The sequence below is a fragment of the Acanthochromis polyacanthus genome, chromosome 13 (genome assembly GCF_021347895.1).
Source record: "Acanthochromis polyacanthus isolate Apoly-LR-REF ecotype Palm Island chromosome 13, KAUST_Apoly_ChrSc, whole genome shotgun sequence".
In the NCBI taxonomy this organism is placed as follows: Eukaryota; Metazoa; Chordata; class Actinopteri; family Pomacentridae; genus Acanthochromis; species Acanthochromis polyacanthus.
This window is the reverse complement of record NC_067125.1, coordinates 33,042,297-33,059,129: the sequence shown is the minus strand read 5'-3', so window position 1 is coordinate 33,059,129 and position 16,833 is coordinate 33,042,297. Positions and strand designations below refer to the sequence as shown.

Here is a 16,833-nt window from a genome sequence, read left to right as displayed (position 1 = left end):
TTAAATGGTACAATGAAATGCAAAGGTTAAGGGGGTGTTTGGACTGGCAGGAAAAAAAAGGGATATACAGTGGAAAATCTGAAACCAAACAGAAATGTCAAGTGTTGAAGTGCATCCATCTGTGGGAGTACTCACTGTGGTTTTCCTTCAGCGATACATGTCAAATCTAGATTGTCACCTTCTCTGGTTAAACCTTCGGGATATGTCACCACGATCTTCACTTCTGGTTTATCTGAAAAATAAAAGAGATGAGAGTATTTACAGTACCATACTGTAGTGTTGTAAGTTTGAACAAGACAGCCTTTTTTTTAACTCATACCTGCAGCCACACTGAAAGTTAAACCATTATTACACTCTAAAGTGAGGCGCCGAGAGTAACAGTCTTCTAAATGAAAGAAAAACAGCCAAGAGTGAAAGATAGAAGAGGATGAAATGATCATCCTATGTGCTCAGCATCATCCAGTCAGTCCGTAGTACCTCACAGCGGAACAATTTTTTTCTCTCTCTTATCAATGCTAGCCAAAGATTACTAAAATGTCAAGCGGTTCCAGTCAAGCTTTCTCTTTTTCCTTGAAAGGTCAGACAAAACAGCTATCTACCTGAAAAAAATTAATATTCTACACAGACTACAAAAGGATACCTTAACCTTTCTTTGATGTTTAACAGTGTAAGGGAGCTTGATTCAGCTCTTCAATCAATGCACTGTTAAAAGCACACCTAAACATTATGTGACACCTGAGTGCAATGGGTTATTTTGTTTCACCATTATAGTGACTATATCCCCTGGGCCACGGCACCGCTACAGTTTAAATGCCAGCTGCATGATCCTTAGATAAGGTGGTGAAAAACATACAGTACATCCATGATTTGATGGTCAGGAGATAAGGTGAGTGTTCTGAAGATACATTTCGCCATCTTAAAGAGCAGCCACGCCTGGTTTAATAATCCTGCTTGCGTACAACTTAGGCAGCAGTCATGTATTGTGAGACGATAATTTACAGCTTAGCACAAATGCAGCAAAGTACACCTGACCACACCCGGATATAATGCTGGGTTTATGAGAGATTTTAGGCCACAGAGGCCAGTGAAGCAATGTGTTTCAAGTTTCAAAATCTCTTTAAAAGAAAATTCCTGGTGTAGTTCTGATAAATGTGGCTATTGTGACATTATAGGATATGATAGATCCCAGTGTATTTATTCACAATGGCCCTTCCAGGTGGCTGCTTTGTGAGATTATTTTCCATCAGGTCCAGAGACAAGAGACTGAAAACATTCAATCACAACCTCTTAAGGTCAGGATGATATTCGCTCAAGGACCTACACAGAAATCCCATTAATTTTTTTGCGCACTATACACATTATCACACTGACTCTTATTGGTGCATTAACCCCTTCCACCCTGGCTGTATCAAATGCAACCATTTCTGAAGGTTGTTGAGTGTTTCGCATTCAGTAAACAGGAAAATTAAATGCATTTATTGAGTTTAATTTCCACTGCATCCAATTTGGTGGAGTTGACTCAGTGTTGTGAGGTCGTTATTTACTTTCAAATCCACAGTGCTGATTAGGTCGAGGTAAAAAGGTGATTTTTTTTTGCTGGAGTTTTTTTTAAACATAATTTCCAATAAGAAGAACATTTTATTTCAAAATTCTCACCAATATCTCTCATCCTTAGAGCCCAAGGTAGCTCATTTTGACCTTACAACTGAGTGCTGTTATTGATTGAATTTGAGGATGTTTTTCGGGTTGGAAATGTAAGAAAAATAATAGCATAAGCCTCAAAGGGGTTAAATTAGCACAGGTGATTTTCATTCTGTACCAAACCCCCCCCTCAACAACAGCATTTCATATGTAAGTCTCAGTTGCACATGTCTCCCAGTGGGTTTGAAAAATCAATAAATCCAAATTCTGTTCTTCGTCATCAGCAGTGACACAATAGTTAAGACTAGGGGGTATATTTTGAGTCTCTTCAAGTGGCATAAATGCGTACCTGGTGACTTTCAAAAGACTGTCAGTGGTCTCTGTGTGGCTTGTTTGTCTGTGTAGTTTTTTTGTTATTCTCCCTGCAATTTTTTTTTTTACAGAATTTCTGTTTGCTATTATTTTGTAATTGTGATAATTAGCAGGTAGTGTGTTTGTTTAATCTGAAAGGCAAGATTTATAATCCCAATGCCTCGGCCCCCCTACTATGTAAAAGCCCCTCAGATAGACCAAGCATGACATAGACTCTGTGTATGGGGCCTTGGTTTAGTTGAGGGCTTGAAAAAGTACAGTTCTGGGTCACTCACACTGCACTTCCAAATGTCTTTGAGCCAGGAGGTCCTTTACAGCCGGGTGGTCAATGATGCAGTCCACTGACACTCCATCATCCTCTTTGGTGACAGAAAATCTCACCTGACTGGTGACAGCAAACAACCTCTCATCGATCTCTTCAACCGTTGTCTCACCTAGAAAAACCATCACAAGCACGACAGGAAAAACAGTTACTACCTAAACAGCTCCAAAACAAAACCTCAAATCCTGCACTGCACCAGCTGCAGCAGCTATAATGAGGCAAACAGTCATTGCTATTAAAGGCACATAACCTGTCAAAGCAGAGTACTTTTGGATGGCATTTACATTTAATTTATGATTCAGTGATGTGGCACCCGGACGAGACTTTAGAGGATTCAGACGGGCCCAAGGCCTTCGATTCTGACGAGAGCAGCGAGGAGCGCCTGGGTCATATCAAGCCCCGATAATGAATGCTTCTGCTGCTTGAGGGTTGAGCATTGTTGGGGCTAACCCTGCAGTAATCTGCTGCCCACTAGGCCCTAGGCTGTCAGAGGGGCATTCATTTAGAGAGCATTACAATGCCACAGGGGCATCGCATTAGCCGCAGTGCTGAGTGTGATGGTTTACTCGCACTTAATGAAGTGAGGAAATAATTACAGCCCCACACTGACCTGCAGCACACTTCCATTTCAGCCTTGTCACAAGGGAGCCCGGCTGGACTCTGGGAGGGCAAAACACTGTTGTTCCGCAGTTGATGATCACCAACACACACATATGTGGCCTCTTGATGGATATTAACCCCATGCAACATACACCCACTCACCCAAGACCTGCCTACATAAAATTTAAAGTACTGGGATCAGTAAGTGGTCAGTGCACTTGTGGGCATTAAATTTGACCGTTCGGCCAACTGTGGTGAGAGAACAGGCTGTTTGAAAAGCACACTGGCCATGTGAGAAGGGTAAGTGAGTAATAACAGCAGCAGTAATAATAATAATAATAACAGCAGGGATAAAAAAAAAAGTGTGACACTGTGAAGAGACTGCATAAAAAATAAATGGCTTTCATTTCAGAAACTGTGATTATCTCCATGTTGTTGTTCAAAATGGCTGAAGGTACTACAGAACATAGAACACATGCTGTACAGTAGCTATAAAAATACATGTCTGATGTTATGCATTTATTTGTGCCCCACAAGCTATAATTCATCACAAACATTTTTTAGTTACAGTCCTGTGAACATCAGTAACTTGATTCCTGCCAACAGAAATTTCACAATAAGAGCTGTGTGGTCACAGTGCAATCACTAGACCAAAAGCGCAGCGCATCAGATCACATTTGTAAGGTCAATGAGGGCATTTCCAAGTACACCTGCCAGAAACAGCATCCTGTGAGCCAAAGAGTTGGACGGAGCGGAGTGTGAATTGGAAGGATGTGCCGATTAGTCATTATTCTCTCAGCCAGTCATACTAATTGCCTCATAAGAATCACGGCGCTGCATTTCGATTGTGCAACATCAACTATCATCTGGGTGTACTGCATATCGCACTGCATGTGCCGAAAAAAATCATCCATCCTTTTCAATCTCAGTCAGGCTGTACGGTACAAATTTGAGGTATGTTGCATTGTGCAGTAAATGATTGGTGAACTGTGATGCACAAATTGTTATTAGCCACAGCTTGCTAGCATCAATTTCAACCCCTCTTTATCTTCAAAACTGCCTTAATTCTTCATTTCCAGAGATCTTGGTCCATGTTAACATGACTGTATTGTTCAGTTGCTGCGGATTCATGAACAAAACTTTCAAGATCTGCCGTCATGTCTGAGATGATGAGCTTTGTGACATGGTGCTTGGTGAAAGTAGCCATTAGGAGAGAATAATAATGGACTGGATGTGGTCAGCAAAAGAGTTCAGATTGTGGCAATTTAAATGATGCTACTAAGGGGCCAAAAGTGTACAAAGAAAACATACCAAACACCATTACGCTACCAGCAGTCTGAAATGGTGATACAAGGCAGGATGGATTCATGCTTTTATGTTGTTTAGAGCAAATTTCAACCCTAAATCTGAATTTCACAGCATACATTTAGAGTCATCAGACCAGGCAACATCTTTCCAAATTTCCATTGGAAAAATCTTGGCGAGTCTCAGTTTCCCTGCTGACATGATGAGCATCTGATGTGGTCTTCTGCTGCTGTAACCCATCTGATTCAAAGTTTGGAATGTTGCATGTCCTTATATGCTTTTTTGCAAACTTTGGTTGTAATGTAAAGCGGTTCATTGCCTTGGTGTCAAATCAAACCAGTCTGTCCATTGTTCTCTGACGTCTGCTATTACCAAAACATTTTTGGTCACAGAAGCGCTGCTCACTGGATGCTTTTTTTCTTCTTTGGACCATTACATGTATAATCTATAGCTTACTATGCTTTGAAATAATCAGACCAGCCCGGCTGTCACCAACAAATGTGCAGGTAAAAGTCACTAAACCACCTTTCTTCTCCATTCTGATAATCCAACCCGGTCTCACGGGGATTCGTGAAACTGTCACGTAAGTTTTAGTTTCGGTTTCATGCGCACCAACACGATTTCGTCATGTTTTTCGTGCCGCTCACCACGAAATGTTTTTCGCTGTGGTAATCACATCTGAAAGTGGTTTATACCGGCGGATTCATGACGATCTAAGCTGTCCATCAGCGTATACTGCTTGTGTGATCGCGTTTGCGGCCGCCGGCCGCCGGACATTCTTGAAATTCCTATGCAAATTGGTAAGTGTACCACCGGCTTATGGTTAGGTTATGGTTATGGTTATGGTTAGGGTTATGTTTAGGAACGATGTCATGCAAAATATAGCGTTGGATTCGCCACGGTTTTACATTAAAAATATAATATACACATTCTTTTGAAATACGTTCTGAGTGGCACGAAAAGTCCGCCGTTTAAAATACATTGGTGCGCATTTCGTGGTGAGCGGCACGAAAAACATGACGAAATCGTGTTGGTGCGCACGAAACCGAAACTAAAACTTACGTGACAGTTTCACGAATCCTCGTGAGATCGGGCTGGATAATCACAATCATCAGAATGGAGAAGAACACCCAGTGCAGATGCATTAAGTGTTACCCGACTGTTTTAACTAAACAGTTGTATGAACAAAAATGATGTGAACGGCTAGTGTATTAAATAATGGCATGTCTGGAGATGATCACACTTAAAATAATCACACCAGGCCGTAAACACATTTTCATTTGACGCAAACCAGAAAGTTTTGAGCGATTTTGTTTACAACTTGCTCAGAATAAATTATTTGGGCAACAGAAATTTGTAGGGGTAACATTATATTTTACAATTTTACATCACATTGAAAAAACACTGGTTCTATTGACCTGCAGCAACAAGGAACAGACCAACTTTGCAAGAAGTGTTTTTTGCCCGCACCCACGTAAACACTGAGGGCAGAAAAGGCACATAAGTGACTTCCTAAAGTTTGTTTGTGGAGTTGTTGAAAGTCCAATCATGTCCTCTGTACTTAATGTAATGTACAGTTACAGACTGTTCTTGTAGTAGGAAGCAAGGAAAAAATTAAGAAAAAACACATTTGATTTTGATTTAATTAGATTTGGTTATGCTTCATGTGCCATGTCATGACCTTACTCCCCCCAGCGGCAAGTCTGTGGACGGCTCTACTGAGAACTTTTTGAAAGAAAAAAGAAAAACGAGCAGCCTCTATGCAATTTCAAAGAGACAGTTTCCAACAAATTAGCACCATCCTGTCTTGTAGTGTCTCATCTACAAGAAAGTCCCCTGATGCTGTGTCTCTAATTTGACCTCCGCACCGTGCAAAATACCAAAGGGACAAGCAAAGCACATTTCAAGGTCAGGAAAATAGCACAGCTTGCACTTGTCTTGGCATTGTTATGAAAAAAGAGTCTTTAATTTGACTTTTAGTATCAATTATTTTTGGTCGTGATTCTTCTCGCTGAATGATTTTAATATGAGAACCGACTGAGAAAACTTCTGAAAGTTCTGAGTCACGTTTTGAAGATCAGACTCATAAAGACGGACCCATTACCGATGTACGGGCCAGCCGACGCTTGTCAATTATCAGTGTCATCCAGGCCCAGATGAGGAAAACAACTGTGGATCAGGTCAAGGAAGGACTCGAATCTGAATGCAGAGGAGATTTGAGAGTTGCAGCAGAGATGTCAAATCAAACGCTCTTGTGAGCATCGAGCACTGATCAATCCCAGTGCAATCAAGCATAGCCTCTTCTCAGGGTGACATTTTCTTTCAGTCAGTGTCTAACCCGAGTCCTCTGCCTGCCAACACACTGTCGAGCCGCCGATGATCAAACTGTTTCAACACGGCTTAGACAGTAAACTGCTGGATCTCTGGTATTACCACGAGTAAAGCAGGCTCAAATGAAGCTAATATAGATCTTAAACTCGCTCCACCCACAATATTTCTCCCATTACACCAGAGGTTTGCAAAGTGTGAGATGAGTTGTTTAGAATCGTGTCGTGGCCCAGAAGGAGAGATTTAAAGAGACTGTGTGAGATAAAAGGGAAAGTTAGTTGCTGCAGTGGCCTCTGGTCTGGCCTGTTTACCAGCGTGGTGAGCAGTTGGAGCTGCTGTGACACGAGGCTCATAGAGGTGATTAAAGTGCTCCTCAATTGCCGCAATTTGTCAAAATTGGTACTCCTTCTTGGAGACGTGACACATATTTTAAGATTCAACATGACTTATACCTTCCAAGGCTATCATTAACTCCAATGTCATTGTGTGCAAACATCCATAAATCTGTTTGGAAAACATAAGAAGAGCACCTCTCAGTACTCCTGTATCAAAACACTCTTGTGATTTGCACATCCTTGAGCACATTGTAATAAGGAGCTCATAATAGTTTATTTGGCCTTGATGGAATCAATCTGTTAAAAAGTAAACACAAACAGGCTAAAGAATGAGATTCAAGATGTTGTGATCAACTGACTCCATTTTGCATTCTGCTTGCTTCAACTAAAGCTTCCAACACTTAGAGAACAGAAGTAGGATGAATAAGAATAAGAGCTTGCTTACAAGACAAGCCTTTCTGCAACTTGAAAGTTAATCTTATTGGCTTATAAACAATATATAAAGTATTAGTTACCTGATTACTTAAGATATTAATAGGATCATTTATTAAAGATTGTAAACCCAACAAATTTAACATCACTGACCTGAGTTCACAGATCTACTTACATATTGCAAAAACTTATTACTTATAATGAAGCTTTTAACTGCATCCCATAATCTACTTCACTGAATGAAACTTCCTTGAATCCTTGAGTTTGGAATATTTTTTCACAAATATGATTTCTGAAGGTCAACTGCAAAAAATATGCTAAAGCTCTTCAAATTAAAATTAAGAGCAAAGAAACAAAATGTAGTTTCTATTTGATCAGCTAAGAGACTCCCAAAATGATTTTCTGACACTGAATTGTTGCCACAATCCCAAATCTCTCAAACATGAATTTTAAATTGGAGCTTTCATGGTTGAGTGCCTGCATTATTTTGTTTATTAATGTTATTTATTTTTTTAAATCTTCTTTTCTTGGTAGGTATCCACCAAATATGGATTAAATATGTCTAATTAATTAAGACAAAGAAAAAATATGTTCATTAACTTTTGAAAAGTCTCCAGCTTGCAGCTTCACATGATCACAAATAGACTTTAAAAACATATAATTAAATGTAACTATCTGATGAAACAAATCTCTTCCTGTACTTCAGCAGCAGCAGCAGCAGCAGCAGCAGCAGCAGAGCACTGGGCTCCACTACATTTAAATAATATTGCAGCTGTCATTTATGCTAACAAGCATTTTGCCACCTTGTGTGCTGAGTCTCTCGCAGGCCGGAGCCCATCAGTCCCATACCTGCCAGCATGATGAATGCTTGCTAAACCAATTCGTCCAATTTGGTCGCGTGTTTAAATTAGACAGCAAATTTCTTTTTTTTGTCCATTACGACCGTCTTGCCTGCACACAGACATTAAGACAAACATGATCAGAGGGGTTCAGTAAAACCAGTGTGACGTGTGCCTTTGAATCTCAATACGTTCAGGAGCTAATGAATTGTTTAGCACGTCCATAATGAGAAGTGATTTGTGTTTCCTGGGGTATAGGCGGACGTGACTTTCTTGCACTCTTTATGTATCCACTGCCACTATGGATTAGCCCTGCTCAGCATGTCAGTGGCATTTCGCTGATCTAACCGTCCTGTTGTCTCTCTCTCCCCTACACAACACTCGACAACTCATAAACAGAAATTGACTTCGACTCCTGTAGGGAACACTGGAGGCACAGATGGCATTTAGCTTCAGATTCGCTCTTGTCTAAATATTTCATCTCTCAACAAGCCAAATGAATCCTCTCCATTCTAATACATATATAATTTGACAACAAGCTCAGAGACATCCACTCTGAGCAAATACGATACGACTAAAATGAATATCCCCCTTGCTGTACAATAAGTATATAATGAATAATTGATGACCCCTAATCATAACTGAGAGGTAATAAGGATTTTTCACCAGCCCAGATTATATACCTCTTGCAACAGCCTGCAGCTGGCCAAAGGCACTGAAATGAAGACAAAATGTGTGACTACGCGTTCATAACCATGTTTACTATGTATAGATGGTTGTATATACAAAAGATTTATAGTTTTAAAAGCACATCTTATCAGCAGTCGCAGTGTAACCTAATGCTCACAGTAAATATTTAAGCAATTTTAAATCCAAACATGCATCTGTGAAATGAAAATTACAGAATGAAAGTGCCTTTAAGGCAAATGTTTGATGAGATTTATGAGAAACATAACATGAGCCGCCTGAATTTGCAGCTCCTGCAGCTGTGAATGCACAGTTTGATAGTTTTATAATTTGATCACTGAGTTTCATGTATTTTACAGGCCCATCTAGGGGCCAGCATTGGAAATTAGCTGTAGTATGTGGCACTGGTTCGTGCTTCATGCAGCACTTGCTATATTGTATTGAAATAAACATTAAATAAAAATGCAGACAGTAATTGAGCCAGCAGCCCAGTGTTAAGGTCAGTGGGGGTTACACTCGTAGAAAAAAAAAAAGCAGAATAAAAGACTGCACTCCTCTGTCCATGTACACCAGTCAGGATTATCTTCGTACATGTGTCAGTCAACATAATCAGTACAACATGCATTAATGTTTTAGAGTAAAACTACACTGTGTTCTCAAAGGAAGCACCTCCAGAGAGCAGGACTTGTAGGGAAGTGGACAGGCCTGGAGCATGTGAAGCAAACTGGGAGAGGCTGTTATTCTACCGACCTGTCAGTTCCTCCTCCCCTTTCATCCATCTGATGGAGGCGGCTGGCTTGCTGCCCATGGCTGTGCAGGTGAGCTCCGTCTCGTTCCCCTCGCTGACCACATCCTCACGGCTCACGATGATTGGGCTGCCTGGTGGGACTGACCCACAGCAACGGCAACGGTCAGAAAGACATCAGCATGACAACATATGTACACACACACAGAAAATATGTTCATCCTTAAATAATAATGCTACAAATACTTCAGTAATCACCAGCAGGAATTGTATATGCCAGCAACTGATGTAACATAGCAAAAAAACAAAAGTCATTTCGTAGCCTTTTTGCACTTCAGTCAGCCACTAAAATCAGAATGACACCTGTTCATGCTTATTGCCGCCAATTTTATGTCATTTGTAAGGTAAAGTCATGCCATGAGACTAACTTAACACACACATAAGATGATTGTTTCTTGAGCTATCTGGTTGAACTGCGTCTGTTTCGTGAAATAAAAATAAGGCCTGCAGCCCTCCTGCTGCCTGTTGCTCCATTTTCTGTCTTTCCATTTGTCAGCTGCTACCTGCTAGATGCTCTAAATACATCTAGAGTTACTGTGGTTTAGGGATCGACTGATTTTCTTTTTCAGGGCCGATTGTTGATAATCAAAAACGACTGAAAACAAATATTTGGAACCGATATGCATTAAATGTAATGTTTTCATAGCATGTGGTAGCACAAATTCATAACTAGGCTTCTTCATTATTAAGGATGGCTATAAATTAATAAGTAAAATTGAAATAGGAGTGATAAAATTAGGACACTCCTCCATTTATGTGAGATTGGCTAAGACTGATCAGTGTGTCTCCTGCAATTGCGTGTGCTGTTATTCACTATTTTCTTAATCTGTCACTGTTCTATCACTTTTATTGCCCACGAAGGTCCAGATCTTAAACCATTATTAATTACAGCTTTCCAGATTCTGCTTCAGGTTAATCTGTGGCTGCCTTCCAACATAGCAGCTTGCCGTTAGCATAGCCTTAGCCACTGTGAGAGTAGCTAATTTCCTTCTGCAGTAGCACGTTTAATTTATCAATAATCAGTCAACGAAAATAATGACGCAAATAATCAGAAAAATGCCAGATATCGGTCTGTCCCTTCTGTGGTTGGAAGACATGCTTGTAAATGCAATAAACAGGGGTTTCTGGCTGATGCCTGAACATTTGCATTTTTGCTGAATGCTAATGCAGATCATGGGAACACGCTGACATCAAACAGCCACGTCAAACATTCCTGTTTAGCTTGAACACACCCCTATCTCTAATTCATATGCAACATGCAGTATTCCCACAAGTGTTGCTCTCTCAATCTTTCCTGCTGCCCACACTGCTTTGTGTGTGGGGTGGGGTGAGTGGGAGGGCGAACATGATGTTGCCCTGTGGGGTAGGTCATTGATTTTTCAGATATTTTTGGGGGAGTCTGAGAGAGATTCACTGAATTTTCTACATAGGAAAAAAGAAAAATAGCTTTTGTTGTTAAAAAAAAAGTATGACCAGGCCCAAATGATACCACAATCAATTGACTGTCCATTTAACAGTTTTGACCACTTACTTGAAACACAAACAAATCGAGTGTACTTATACATGCAGCAGTCGCAGTCATGTTATGCCACCAGGTGAATGCAGGGCCAGTGTCTCTCCCTTTCAGCTCTATTTTTGGCATCTGTGGTTTCTGTCATCTCCTGAGGGAAATATTTGTCTCTTTAGCTGCTACATGCTCCACTATGTTCTCGACTTGTGTATACAGAAAGCGTCTCACATGCAATTTTCAGTTGTTCAGACCCGTCTGAAGGAGCAGATAAGCTCCTCAAGGTGTCTACAAAGGCGGCGTGTCTTACTTGCGCTATTCACCCTTAAACGCAACCTAATTCTCCATGTGTGGCTGAAAATGACACTATGAGAGTTGGGGGTTGTGAGCCAAGTTAAATAAAGAGCTGAGACTTGCTGTAAAACCGAGGTGGGCTGCAGATTCGGTTTTACTTCATCACTTTTTCTCTGTCATTAGACACACAGTTGGCGAAAAATATCAGCTACAGCCACCTAAAGTTATTACATTTGATCCTACCTTTCATGGCAGTCAAGACATGATACTCAAAACTATGAATTTCAGCCTCAAAGTCATCATCTCTTATAGGTGAGCAAAAGGAATCCGTGATACATTCATTAATCCATGCATAAAGTCATCCTGAGTCATCAATTAGGCGTGCTTTATTATTAAGCATTTGCTACCCAATATCTGATGCCTAGAGGTACATGTGATTACAACCTACACTGACTTGGGCGCGAAAGCAGGATAAGATGCAGCTCTTCCTCTCGTCCCCTTGTATTAGTCATCACAGCAAAACTTGCTGAACTCCAGTTACTTGAAAGCAAAAAAGTCAGCAGGGTGCTTATTTCAAGGACTCTTCAATGCAACCCTTGGTTCAGAAATACTGCAGCTAGGTTTCAATTGTACAACTAGAGTAATTACTTTAAAGTGCTTTTAATTCCTTTCAATCCCCCAGGATGTCTGCATGTATAATAAAGCTTAACTAGAATAATTTCACTCCAAAGCATCAAAGTGTGGCACAGCTGACTCTCAATAGGGAATCGTTTGGAGCAGCCAAGTCAACATTCACCGGGATTCACAGAGTCAACACAGCTGCCAGAACCAATGCGGTCTGAGCCATCAGTTTCAGCATCTGCTCCTTTTCGTTATGCTGTTGAGCACCGCGAGAGCCTAATTGGCTGACATTTTGTTTCAGTTGCTAAAGATAACAGGATCAAAGATTACTATTATTTCATATTCACTATCTATAATGGAGCGAAATACAATAAAAGTGCATGTGAGGGAGCGTGTGTGTGTGTGTTGGAGGCTCACACATGCGTCCTCACACCTACCCAGGACAGTGATGTCTGCGTAGGCTTCCTGAGGAGGATCTGTGTAGAGCTGGCACACATAGCGTCCCTCATCGCTGAGTGACACATTGGACAGAGACACCCGCAGCTCGTTGTCAGAGAAATTCACCAGCTGGAACCGGCTGTCCTTGAGAGCTGTGGGGATACATGTGAGACAGAGACAGTGAGGATACAGAGTACAGGGACACAAACACGAGACAAGGGGTGAGAAGGGAAAGGGAAAAGGGGAGAATGGGAAGTGGAGAGTGGTGAGAATGAGGAGAGGGGATGGAGGAAGGAGACACCGGGAGAAAATGAGACAGAGGAGGAGAGAGAGTGGGGGCGAGTGCTGCCCTTTTTCCCGGGCTTTCTCCTTAATTGAGTAAAAGAAAAGTGAGTCTCAAAATGATTCATACAAGTTGATTTATAAAGTAGCTTTACAGTCCACGGAGCACTCGCAAAGACAGGAAAGTGTGAAGAGTGCTCATGAGGACTCCTAACAAGCTAGGAACTCTTAAAATGGGCTGCGGCTGGTCATGGATGGATGCATCAAACTCACATATTCCAGAAAAAGGAGAAGCATTCAAACATACATAATGAATTAAATCACAGTGTGGAGGTAGAGAGGCTTGGATGCCTGAGACTCTAAATCACAAGTAGTCAGGAATCTGTATACTAATGCCTGTGGAGATTGACTGAATTTTCTATAAATGTCATCAAACTGGGTTAGCCCTATCTCTCAGTTTATACTCAGTGCTTTTCATTTGGGTCAGCCCCCATCTCTGAGCACTCTTTTACATAAACAGCTCTGGTTGATTTGATTGGGAGCCCTTTTGATGTTTTGACCTGCCTTCTTTATCAAGTCCTCTCTGCGTCTGCCGAACTAACGAACTATATTCAGGCTCTGTTTAAAGCGAGGGGTGTTTATTATTCCCATCAGGCTTTACACTTAGCATCATGATCATTACCCAAGGTCTCGGGGCAGTTCCAACATGAAACCTCATCCCCCGATATAATTTGAGAGCTCTTTGGAAGTCTCTCCTCAAAGGGAAACAATGACACTGATGCACTTTGAGACTCGGAGCACCTGCTAGGGAGGGAAACCCTTCACATCTAAGATGCTGAATGCACTTTATAGAAGGCTGATTCATAACTGATTGACTGCTTACATAAGAGCACGGAGGGTGTACAGCGCCTCGTCTTTATTAGAATGTCCAAATTTTTATTAAAATATGTCTAAAAATTGTCCTCACAATGAATTAATCTACTGATTATTTTCTCAATTGATGATTTGATATTTAAAATATCAGAAAATAGTGAAAAAATACCATCAAGATGCTCCAAGGAAGAAAATTAGACATTGAACTTTCCACAAATTTAAAAAATAGTAGTAAGTTCTTGTACAAAAACAATTAAAAAACGTTTATAAAACAACTATCTTTAAAGATAATTTTACCATTTTGGTTCACTCTTTCAAAAAAAAAACACAAGTTAAAGAAACTGGGGATTGGATTTACATTTACTAAGACCTCAGAAACAGCACCACTCCAAATGATGCTAATGAATAAAAATTTTTCATCATGTCTGACTTTTAGGACAGTTGGGGTTATTTTTCATCAGCAGTTTCTGTATTTGTGCTTTTAGTTTTGCTTGTTAATACTAATCCAAAGATTTGATTTCATGTATTACCACAAACCAGTGACAATTCAAGAACATTTAACTCAAAATGTGTTGACAGTTTTTAAACATTAAACTGTGAATATTCCTATATTCAAACACTAACTTTGTACGTCTCATTCAGCCATGACTGCAAATATACTAAAGAAACTTAAATCTGTAGTCATTTTTCTGACCACTTGAATGCACCAGAAGCAGTTGCAACAGTTGCTTATTCACACGTCACTGACAGAGCAAAATTACCATCAGTTTGGAGTTGGCTTGACCACATGGAAAATCAGTGTTTGCTCTATTTTAGTTCTATTTTTGGTCTCCACCAGCTATATCACCAAAAACACCTGCTTGCTGTGGCTACAAGCACCACTATGAACAAACTGAAAGTGAAGAAAAATGGTAAAGCTGCTGTCATACAGATAACTAATAAACTGAAACTGGAATGAACCCTCCCACAATGTCGAGTTTGTACATTTTCACTGTATAAGTAATAATTACAACTGCTTCAAGAACTGAAGCCTGGGTTTTCAGAGGCTTTAAACCTGCAGGGGTTTTAATGCTGAAAGGAAAATCCTTTGGCAGGATATCACTTTAAACATTAAACCTTTGTAGCACAAAGTCAGACAACTCCTGAGGAAAGATGCAGTGAATAAATAATGGTGTTCTATTGCATCACCATCCAAAGAGGTCCACCTTCACTGATAAAGGCTCATTTTTCCCATTTCAGATGACAACTCTGCCAAATTGCATGTCATTTCGCATATATCTGGCAGAATAAATGCCTCGTCCTAACAAGAGTTGCTCGGCTTCTACCTATGACATAATTCATCTTTATTTGCCGCAACAGAAATTTGTTTATGTGGCCTGCGCTGGTACTGTAAAGCTGTTATCATTTCGGTATTTGTGTGCGTATCTGTTTCTGTGGCTGCGGCTTCCCTCGTAGCTGCTGCTCTTGTAGCTCCTGGTGTGTCTCTGTGTCACTGCTGTTTACTTTCTTGTACACAAAGATCTGCCACTGTGTCGGGCGGCCCCGTTGACAGGTAACAATGCCACTGGCTGAGGGGGGTCCCCGCAGAACCAGCGGTCCTTTAGGAACAGAGCCTAGAATAGTGCTGCCATGGGGTTCACCAGACCCCATTACCAGAAACACAAATACGCAGCAGCAGCCCAATAACACTTCAGCCGCCTGTCAAACTCTGACATAAAGTCAGATCTAATTGTAGAGAAGCAAAACTGTTTGTTTTTTGTAATTGACAAAGCCGCTCCATTGACTTAGGCAGAGAAAATGACATGTTTACAGGCCCACATGGAGCAGCTCAATAAAGACTGAAGAGGAAAAAGATTGTCTTAACCTCGTGGAAAGATTTCCTTAACAGTACAGAGCTAATATTGATTGTCACTACAATGTAAGAGTGAATTATTCATTGTTGCTGTTCTATCTACACCTTGGTGTCAGGATAAATAGTTTTTTTAAGGTGCAGAGCACAACACGATCTGTGCTTTACATCGGTCCATTCTTCTCTGCCATATTCTCAGGCAGCTTTGGGTATTTTGTACAAATATGACGACGATGTGTACTCAAACTCCCCTGATGCTTCTCGCAAGCAAGAAAATGGAACACACGTCTCGCTACCTAGACTTGTGAAATAACAGCTGGGATGCAATATAGACTGAAATGAAGGGTGTTTCACGTTCACCTTGAATCTTGGCTCAGATCCAAGATATAAACAAGTAAAAAAGCAGAGACAAAAAACTCGGTTCAAAGTAGAAGTAGCCCATATGCTCATGCATAATCATAATGTTCAATATCCTAATCTAAGAGATTATCGTAAAATCGAACAGTGACAAGGACACAAAAGTATTCCCATTATGGTCGCACTGTGAATTATCTCATAGTAATCTTGCAGCATTCTGAGCTTAATGACTTGTGTAAAAGAGCCAGAAAGTCAAGGACAGATGGAATCATGTTTGCACAGAAAATCTAACGTAAAGCTAGAGCTGGATCTTGAAGTGATATCTGATACCTCCACCGTAATGCAACAACTAGAGTGATTCCTTTGCACAAGATGCACTGACAGTTGTAGCTCTTCTTGTGCAACACAATCTCACAAATATATTGAAACACACACACAGTCTGACATGTAGATTAGATGCTGTGGACACAGTGATGGTAATAGGCACTGAATATGGAGGTGCACTGACATTCATGCCATTTAAATACATTTTTTCCTGTAAAAAAGTGCTGTTGAGACCTGCAGCTATTCATTATTAATCTGCAAATTATGTTCTTTGACTATCAGTTGATTACTTGGTCTATAGAATGTCATAAAACTATGAAAAATACACATGACAATTTCAAGATTTCCTACATGAGGAACACTGAATTAATTAATTGAAAAATCAAATTATTATTCGATTATTCCTTTTCATTCAGTTAATCAGTTCAGTCCTTCATAAGCTTAGGCTATAAATGTTAGTTTAAGGTGTGGCCAACAGAAATTGTGACGTTAGGTTGTGGTATATCTTGTGCAGTTGTCTTCTTGCTTCACTACTGGAGTGAATACAGTAACTTTAACAATCACATGACAGATGTTTAAAACATACAGTTTTTGAAGAAGTTGTATTCATACATCTGTGCAG

The 16,833-nt window shown here is 40.4% G+C and overlaps 1 protein-coding gene across 3 annotated transcripts in view; it reads right to left on the bottom strand.

The window, feature by feature from the left end:
• Positions 1-16,833, bottom strand: part of cadm1b (cell adhesion molecule 1b) — a 163,334-nt gene that overhangs the window by 34,702 nt on the left and 111,799 nt on the right. For all 3 annotated transcript variants that reach the window (XM_022211547.2, XM_022211539.2, XM_022211557.2), the window contains 4 exons: positions 12,526-12,678; positions 9,612-9,749; positions 2,289-2,447; positions 136-232 (listed from right to left, as the gene is read on the bottom strand). In XM_022211547.2, the coding sequence (XP_022067239.1) occupies positions 136-232; positions 2,289-2,447; positions 9,612-9,749; positions 12,526-12,678 (547 nt within the window). The remainder of the gene's footprint in view (positions 1-135; positions 233-2,288; positions 2,448-9,611; positions 9,750-12,525; positions 12,679-16,833) is intronic.